The sequence below is a fragment of the Salminus brasiliensis genome, chromosome 6 (genome assembly GCF_030463535.1).
Source record: "Salminus brasiliensis chromosome 6, fSalBra1.hap2, whole genome shotgun sequence".
NCBI classification, from domain to species: domain Eukaryota; kingdom Metazoa; phylum Chordata; class Actinopteri; order Characiformes; family Bryconidae; genus Salminus; species Salminus brasiliensis.
In genome coordinates this window covers 38,829,270-38,838,873 of record NC_132883.1, presented here as the reverse complement: position 1 = coordinate 38,838,873, position 9,604 = coordinate 38,829,270, and the positions used below count along the sequence as shown (strand labels likewise).

Genomic DNA, 9,604 nt, shown 5'->3' with positions numbered 1-9,604 from the left:
ACCTCCACATTTCATGTGGCCTTCAGATTAGCTTACAGACAGTGCGTAGAGATCTTCAAGCAATGGGTTTCCATGGCTGAGCAGCTGCATCCAAGCTGTACATCATCAAGCATAATTCAAAGCGTGGGCTGCAGCGGTGTTAAGCATGCAGCCACTGGCTTCTAGAGCAGTGAAGACATGTTCTCTGGAGTGACGAATCGTGCTTCTCCATCTAGCAATCTGACGGACTAGTCTAGGTTTGGCGGTTGCCAGGATCAGTAGATCATACACAATACTCAACAATTAGGCAAAAAAAAAAAATCTGTATAAAAACCTTAACTTTAAAAGTTAAATGGAAATTAAAGATTTTATTCAAGGTAACTGTGCAGCAATTATATTGGTCCATTAATTATGACAAAATGTAAAGAGCAACTACCAGAGGCCTTGTCTGTTTTTTGACCACTGTCTTTGCATAAGGAGGTTCTGGTTCAATTTGGGATTTCTATGCATTAGCATCAGGATGTTACAGCTAGTGAAGAGAGCACAGGTGTGCCATGGGTGGACTTGGGATGAAAGAATCATCAGTTGAAAGAACCTAAAGGCACACACAGGAAGGCCAGCCTGGAGGAAGTTGCAGAAGTCAAGTCTTGAGATGACCAGGGAGTCATTTGTTAATTAAGCACACCAAGCAGCACCCCCAAAAATAAACTAAATAAGTAATCATGTTCATCTGCTGATTATGTGGCAGCAATGCCTTAAGATAAAAGCCAGCATTTGCCTTCAGTGATCTGCTACTAGTGTTACAGTTTCTACTGAGGCTCTGACTTAGTGGACAGATTTGCTCACTCGATTCATCAGCAGTTCACCTGGACATCAGTTGCAGGCAACAGCAAGAAAAACAAGTGCCTTAATAATGATCAATTAGATTAGTGCTGATGTCAGAATGTGCAAACAGGGTGGATGTAGTGCTCTAATGAAAAGTCTTCAGAGTCACCTTCATTTCTTTTCAAGATCAGGGCCTGAGATACTGCTGCAGGTTTAGACAGTAGTGTGCAGAGAACATCTGAACGGCTCAGACTCTTATATTCAAATAAACTCCCCTTCTGATCCTGGAACAGGTAGAACTACAGACAGACCACTGTGCAATTAAACTAAACCCTTGCATTTCAATAAACTCGTGACATTAAAATAATTCACATCTGTGTAAACCTTTTGGAGCATATATTTTAAACAGGGCAGGGTGCATAGAGCTCCAGAATACCATCCACCAAGAGATAGCATATTTAGGAGTCTCCATTCTCAAGCAGATGATCCAGCATCTTCTCACACATGTAGAGACATCGAGGAACATGGAAGAACCCTGAAAGCAAATAAAAGAAAACACATTCAAAAATAAAGCAATAAGCCACAGTTACAGGGTGTTAGACAAGTTTACAAAGTGGCAAAAAAACAACAACTAATTATTCCAATGCCTGAAAAATCTTACTGGTTAAACCTGGGGTTTTATGCATTTGAACAGCTCACCTTTAAAAGGTCCCCCTTTGAAGTCCAGCACCACCTCACCCTGCTGACTCAGATACCCAAACCACTCTCCATGCTTTTCGTCTGGGAACTGAGCGAGACAAGGGGAAAACAAGAGCAGGTCACACTGAGAAAACACATCTCCAGTCATAAACTACCGCTGGTAAACGTTTACTAGATCTGTGTCTGCTGAGTGAAATATTGATGTGGAAGATTTCCATGTTACTCATCATAGCAAAACTATGCATTAATATACAATTGTTGAAGCATTATTACAGATGTTAACTCACATGACTGAAGGTGTAGTCGTAGACCTGTGTGAACTTGCCCAGCATTGCAGGTTCTCTGAAGTGACTGTAGGCCATTAGATATGAGATAAGAGCCTCGCAGTGCGGCCACCACAGCTTCATATTCCACTCCAGCTACACACACACACAACAGAAGAGGAAAGTTTAGTAGCCATGGCACATGGTGTCAAATGGATACACAGTGTTTTGCTGCACACTGTAGTTGTGTCCCAATTCAGGAGCTGCCCCCTTTAAGGCTGCCTAGGCTGCAAAGTCTAAACTGAAATATGGCGGTCTGCTACCACTGCATCACGAAACGCCGCTCCAGTCAAATAGCAACCCTGGCGGCTGCAGTTGGCACCCAATTAATCTCTGGATATCTCGATACGTTTCTGCGGAAAAGAATGACGCATTTATTGGCTGCATACAAAGAAGCCTTTAACATGGGAGAGCGGTTTCACAGCTGTGATGTAATCGGTATTCGAATGCAGCCTCCAATTGATGTAACCTCTGAATTGGGGCACAGCTTATATGTTTAGCACAAATGCCCCCATGTTGTGCAATTGACAAAATCTGACTTGACCATGCAACCCGCTGTTTTACAACTAGAGTAATCTCATTAACTGACATTGTCTTTACTGGTCTGGAAACATGTCCAGATCTACCATGTGGTGGGATAGCAGGAGCACCAAAAAGTGAACCATTACCTGGTTAAATGGTCATTTTCAATCATGAAATCAAGGAAAGCCTTTTTTACCAAAAGTAGTTTTATATAGGACAAAAAGGAGTCCCACTATGTTTCATGAACCCTTTACAGTACTATATAAACCATGTTCCCCCTCAGAGTGTGTAATACAAGACTTAAGGGGGGGGTTAAGAGAGGACTTTGGGTGACTACCGGCTTCATTAACCTCACAGTTCTTTAGTTTAAACCTAAAGAAGCCATATGTGGACACCAAACATCTTAATGGGCTGACTCCATCTAGGGTAAGAGCTTTTTCTAGCTAATGAAAAAAGCATCTGTTTCAGGACTAGTCATGACATTCCAATTACATAGTGTTTAAACTGAAATGTTAATTAATATAAATATTATATAAATATTAAAAATATTATTTCTTTAAAAATGTAATTAAATTCAAATTGATACATTGTTTTGATGATTGAATTCCACGGACATCAGAAACAAATGCTGTGGACATATTTCAGGACCACCATGCTACTCATTTGGACCTCCTTTGCATGTAAACGTGAAGCCCTGCATCGTTACGAACTATAGGAGCAGGGAAGTGCCAGTAATTCTACTGTTTCTCTGTTCTTTCAGTTCATCACAAATTCTCATGAGCAAGTGTTGGAGGAGACGTTTGGTTTGTCACTGTAACCTGAGTGGGACAGTGTCCATCTACATCTAGGAAGTAGAAGAGTCCTCCGTGCTGGGCGTCCCAGCCTGTGAGGAAAGGGACATCCATGAACTTCTCCACTGCTAGCTTCTGCAGCTCTGTGTCACCTTGTGTCTTTGCATACTGCAGGAGGAACCACCCAGCCTCCAGGGCATGACCTTAGACAAACAGCATGTGTTAAAGTTGACGTTGCTTCAAGGTCGTATTCATGCAAATAACTAGAGAACCATGTGAAGTACCTGGGTTCTGCAGTCGTCCCTGGCAACCGGGGAGTTCCTTTCCATCCGGGGACACATTTTCCAGAATAGCCTTTCCGTCTCTCTGTCGACAAGCAAAGTAAAAGTATTTTAGAATACAAGCAATCATGCTGACAGACAATAACATGCAGACATATTCTAAATACAATGAAAACTAATTTACAAAAAATAATAATTCACTCAACTCAACTGCCATAACAAACACCAACTCCTACAAATAGCCAACTAAGTAGTACTAAGTAGGTTTCCTTTATTCCGTCACAACAGATCCAAGCAATGAGGCTAAGGCCTCCACAACACATCTGAGGGTGTCCTGTGGTATCTAGTATCAAGACTAATGTTAGCAGCAGATTCCAAGTCCTGTAAGTTGTGAGGTGAGGCCTCCATGGATTGTATCAATAAGCCTTAGGTGCCCATGCCTCTGTTGCCAGTTCACTGGATGTCCTTTCTTGGACCCCTTTTGGCAGGTACTGATCCCGGGATCCCAGGTGCTGCATAGCAGGAAAACTTTGACTGCTTTGACCCAGTCGACTAGCCATCGCAATTCGGCTCTTGTCAAATTGGCTCAGATTCTTACACTTGCCAGTTTTCCCTGTTTTGACAACACATCACCTTTAAGAACTGACTGACATATATTCAGCCCTTGACAGATGCCACTGAAGATAATTGGAGATAATCAATATTTTTCACTTCACTATTGGTGCGAATGTTTTGGCTGATCAGTTTATGTGCTCTAAAAAATATTCTCAGACTTGACTATCTCCTCCAAAACAAGCTTTCCTTGTTCTCCAACATATATTTGCACATTCAGTGTATTTCTAAACAAATTTTAAATTGGTATCAAAATGATTGGTATAGTTGCACAATGAGAATTCTGTACATGGAAGTCACATACTCTCAAAAGACAACCTGGCATAATCGTAACAGAGCTGTAAAATGACTCGTTATTCTTTCACCCACAAACTTGACCTAGTACACTAGTGAAAGCCTTTTGAGGCTAAACTTTAAGGCTACTTCGAGGGAAAATAGAAGAAAGCCTATAAAGGCTAAAAGCTAATGCTAGGGGGAAACACCGCTCAGAGAACGGCTGCTATTGATACCTGTGTGTTAAAAAAAAACTATGCTATGCAGCTGTGAGCCCAAGTGGTGCTGTAAACCAGCCAATAACAGCAGAGCTTACTGCGGGCTGTTAAACCAACGCTGTGCTATTAAACTGGATACCAACTACAGTCAAATCAGCAGTGTCCACTCACCTGTACATGCTGCAGTATCTGTTTGACGCACCAGTCACTCAGCTCTCTGTATTTGTCTACCAGCCTTTCCCTGCCCTCAGTCAGCTGATCCACAAGGCACAGGAGCATCATGGGAACCGCCATGCTGTTGACAGGTGCATCACCTGTCAGCTGAGGTCGACCGAGACCTGAAGAGTCTATTCGGACCCAGTGCACCAACTGATCCATCATGCTTTCTGCATCAGCCTACAAGAAAGAAAACGACAATTTACCAGACACTTGGACACCACTGCATATTGAGGCTGCGTTTGAGACCACCTTGCTGAACCACACTGAAATCAATAGAAAAACACCAGTAGAGAACAATACTTCAATTTAGCCTCTAAAGGAAGGGGCATGGTTAACAGCACACAGTAAAATGTACGATGTTCAGTTAGAGATCTTATTTGCAGAACTGCGGTGTTGGTGATAGGAAGCAGACACCTCAACAGTTTATTGCCTCTAAAAGCAACCAAGCATAAAGATGTCTACACCTGATGTCAAGGACATTGTTTTATGCCAGTTCTGAGCAACATTTGGGAGTGGCACATGCAGGGTGTTGTATAAAAAAATAGTACTCAGCCTTTTTCAGCAATATAGTGAAAGCTTAAATGGTTGTTGGATAAAATAGCTTTATTTGTCCTATAGATGAAATAGATCTAAAGCCACACTAAGAAACAACGGGTCATTTTCATTCAAACTCACCAGCATCCCTTTGTCTCCGGTGACCCTAGATAGCTCATCCATGGCCATAACGTAGAAACACTCGCTAAAGATGGTCCTCTGAACCTTCACCGGGCGACCATCTCTTGTCAGACAGAATGCACACTTCCCAGGGCCATCTGGCGACTGGACTCGAGCAAATTGTTGAAGGAATGCTCCACCTGAGTCATATATAAATATTAAATACCCAGTGATGCCACAGCCTTCCATGGAAGCCTTGCTCTCTCTGGTGATGCATGTTATAATGCATGAAAGTATTATGGACATACACACACATTTAAGCAAGAAAACGACAGACCTGACTGGGCAGCTTTCAGGATCTCTGGCCGCTGAAACCTCTTAACTGTGCGGTACAGCCGGCAATACATCCATACCTGCAGCAATAGTTTTAACTGTCAACCAATAGATTGAGTTTTGCTTTCTTACATTAAATAATAAAAAGAGTGTGCATATTCTTACCTGTCTGCCCTGTAGCCACACATATTTAAGTTCATCAAAGATCTTCCCATCTTTTCCAAGGCAGGTAAAAAAGCCACTGTGAGGTAGAGAAGCAGAAAGGTCTTAGTAAGGCTCTGTAACATTACAGTCATTCTGTAACAGTCAAAATTCGACTCATTTGTTAATATATAATGTATAATATATAGTATTAGATTAGTTCACCCGTATTGCTGGTCATGAGAAAACTTCAGCCAGAAATCCACAACTCTGTCCAACTCAGTCCGGATTCTTTTGCGATACTGCTCCAACAAAGCTGCCATGATTGGGCCTTCAAACAACAAACCAGAGGGTTAGATTTACATAGAGCAGCAACATATCCATCCATCACACGGCAGCACTTACAGCAGTAATACAAATGAGTGACATTCAGTACCGGACTGTGGTTTAAGTGATTCCTTTAAAGCAAAATATTGAAGTGTAAACAAATTCACAAAAAATGCTTTTGCATTTTTACATTTTACACTGAGGCTACAAGGCTAGCAACTAACAAGTCTGTTTTTTATTATTTATTAATTAATTTATTTATTTATTTTGATTATCTTAGTATTGCAGTAGCCCCATGAATCCTTCAGATACCAAACATCATCGACTACATTTGAGATTAAGAGATTACCGTGTATGAAATATGATTTCTGATAATCACTACTTTAGGTAAGTTAATGCTCATTAGTGAAGACTGACCCTCAGTGGCTGTTATTAACAGTGATGTCCCGATTCAACCTACTGGAGTTTTTGTTTAAACCACGGTGTTCAGAGCGCCATCTGGTGTCTGGTTACTAAAACTGTTTTACCAGCGGGAGAACCGCACACCTTTCTTAGTTTTAAACCAGCATTGACAGCGCATTCAGAGGCTAACACTAATGCTACTCCACACATGCTATAGGAACCCAAATCACAGCACACAAACACGCTCACACACACACACCTAAACTAAATAACTCAGTCCAGAATGTCTCATTAAAGATATAGTTTATAAAAGAAATAAAGGGATTTTACTGAATGTATTAATCAGCAGCAGATCTTATCTACACTGTGTGGCTGTAATATTTATACACACGCAACAGATCTGATCGTATAGTATCAGCTGATACTCAGCATTAAGGGACTCGGATCGGGGGGGGGCTGCAAAATAGTGAGCAAGCAAGAGTCGCTTGTCTGTTAATCTTTACGGGAGCATAATACAAGGTAACATCCTGCAGTCAGCTGATGTGCAAACGTCCTTCCAAACTCAGAAACTTTTCCATATCCTTAAACCGGCTATTTACTACATTACACTGTACAAAATAATCTGAGCTACACTTTTCCTGTTTTAATTAACCAGTACAATCATATTTCTCATCTCTCATCATCATGTTCTTCTGTCTGTATTCAGTCGGAGTATAGGTGCCAGATATGAGCAGAAATGTCTCACAAACATGTTGAAGGACATTCTGACTAAAAATGCAGTTGTTACAAACATGTTATGTGTTTTAAATTAAACCAGGCTCAAAAGCGCGAAGTGAAGAAGGACATTCGGCAGAAATTGTGCAACATCCGTGCCAGACAAACTGATGAGTCAGGAATTCTTGTATCAGTGGAAACGGAAGGCATAAAGCAGGGAACAGCACTGTCACGTTGTGCAGAAAGTCGAGAAAAAGAAGAAGGGAAACAGAAAAAGAAACAGGTCTGTCTACTAAATATTCTATAAACATCAAGTCATTACTGAGGTATAACTGCTAGAGCAGTATCGTTAGTTTTTGCAGTGCATGAATTAGTAGTATTGAGGCTCAGGGTCTACTCAACTTTAAACAGCTGTGCCACTTGGAAACCCAATACTGGACTCAATCTTCATTTTCTGAGATCCTTGGTCATTATAAGTGCCAGGTTTGTGTTGCTGATATGCTGGAACACACTTTAAATAATTGTTGCACTTGAAAATCTAATTTACACAAATGGTCCCTTACCCCACACCTGAGCTGACTGACTGACACACAGACTGCAGAGATCTATAACCCAACTCCCAACACATACGGCAGAGATCCAGCAAAAATGGGGGCGCATGTATTGGGACTCTTTGAAGATCTTCTCTTTAAATCTTCAAAGATTTGGATGGGTTTGGAACCACTGGTTTATGTCACTCAAAATCTAGTAGGATTAGGATATGCTTCAAGTCACTGAAGAGTTTTATCGATGGTGTATTCTGATCTGAGGAGTACTGGGAGTCTCTCACTGATTGGGAGTTCTATCAAGTTCTCAAGGCACTTAACCAAAGGACTGGATTAATTATTATTATTATTAATATTATTATTAAAGATGGTTTATTAAGTTAATCCGTCAGTCCAGCACTATTTATTTTAAACTAAATAATTAAAACATACATGTACATCTATATCTGCCAACATATTTGGAGATATAGGCCCCTAAATGGTATCATTATGTGCCCAAAAAATAATCATTTTATACATTGAGTGTAAAGGTTAAGGTTTAGGTTGTCCAAATGATAATACATCCTGTACCCCCTGAAGAACATGTAAAACAGTGTTCTGGTGATTTTTCATTACTAAACTAATGGAAGGCAAACTGCAAATGTTGACTCTTGCTTCTGAACACTGTACCTGCAGGAAAACGTACTAATGGGTGCTTTGGGCTCAGTCTAATGCTGAGCAAACAGCATTAGAGGCTAAGTGCTGTACACTGCAGTGTCTCACTTCTGCTGAAACTGCCTGAGGGTAAATCTGTGCTCCTCCTCAAGATCTACCAGCCTTTCATACACAAACAAGAGGACTTGCACCTAAGCCCGTCAGCTATCAGACACACAGACACATGCAGGAACACCAGTCAGACCATGTCCATCAGCTCACCACATCCCTGACCCGGCTGGACACATCCTACTTATGAAACACTGGACTTTACCTGTTCGGTGAAGATCCAGAATAAAACCCCGTCCCGCTTCTTCAGGAGTCTAACTGTAAAGCATGTCAGACTTTAGCTCGGCTTTAGGAGTGGGGGACTCTGGAGAGAGAGGGGGGAAGGCAGGACCGCTGAGCCAGAGAAGCTACACTGGGTCATGTGAGCGACCAGCGGACAGCTGCCCCTGTTTGCTCTCGTCCTCTTTGCTCATTGGTCAGTTTCTCTCTCCTTCACCAATCAGATATCAGGACAGGGAACTCGCTGCGTATTTAAACGCGTCAAATACGCACGGCAATTGCGCATGATTCCCGTAGACTTCTATTATTATTATTATGATTATTATTATTATTATTATTATTATTATTATTATTATTATTATTATGTGTATTTATCAGTTATTCGTCGTTTCAAATAACTTTGTTTGGATCAGAGGAGGATGAAACAAGTTAGTTAACCCACCGTCTTTAGTCCAGTGTTGTTTCCTTGCCACTGTTGTCATTTGCTTGCTCAGTTGGGGCTTTTTCTTTCTTTTATCAGTGTACAAATCTTTCCTCTGTTTGTGATCTCTGTTATATGATCATGTGCGTCTCCACACTTCTGCAGCACTTCTGAATTAAACACTTTGCATGTCTCTCATCTCAGCCTCCAGTCCTAGAACATCCTTTTTGGTCTACAGAATGAGTGATTTCATTGCCAGCACTAGAGATGAGGTAAGCTGGATATTTTTTACAGGGCAATAAGTCAGTCTTTAGCAGTGAAGACATATATTGCATATGCTGCCT

At 41.2% G+C, this 9,604-nt stretch overlaps 1 protein-coding gene across 1 annotated transcript; it reads right to left on the bottom strand.

The window, feature by feature from the left end:
- Positions 1–332: 332 nt before the first annotated feature.
- On the bottom strand, positions 333–8,962 carry renbp (renin binding protein). Its single transcript, XM_072682332.1, has 11 exons — positions 8,826–8,962; positions 6,096–6,201; positions 5,895–5,970; positions 5,734–5,809; positions 5,418–5,596; positions 4,695–4,919; positions 3,424–3,505; positions 3,167–3,342; positions 1,791–1,922; positions 1,504–1,591; positions 333–1,339 (listed from the first exon to the last, which is right to left on the bottom strand). The coding sequence occupies exons 2-11, from the start codon at positions 6,191–6,193 to the stop codon at positions 1,263–1,265; spliced, it is 1,209 nt and encodes a 402-aa protein (XP_072538433.1). The 5' UTR covers positions 6,194–6,201; positions 8,826–8,962; the 3' UTR covers positions 333–1,262.
- Between the last annotated feature and the right edge of the window lie 642 nt (positions 8,963–9,604).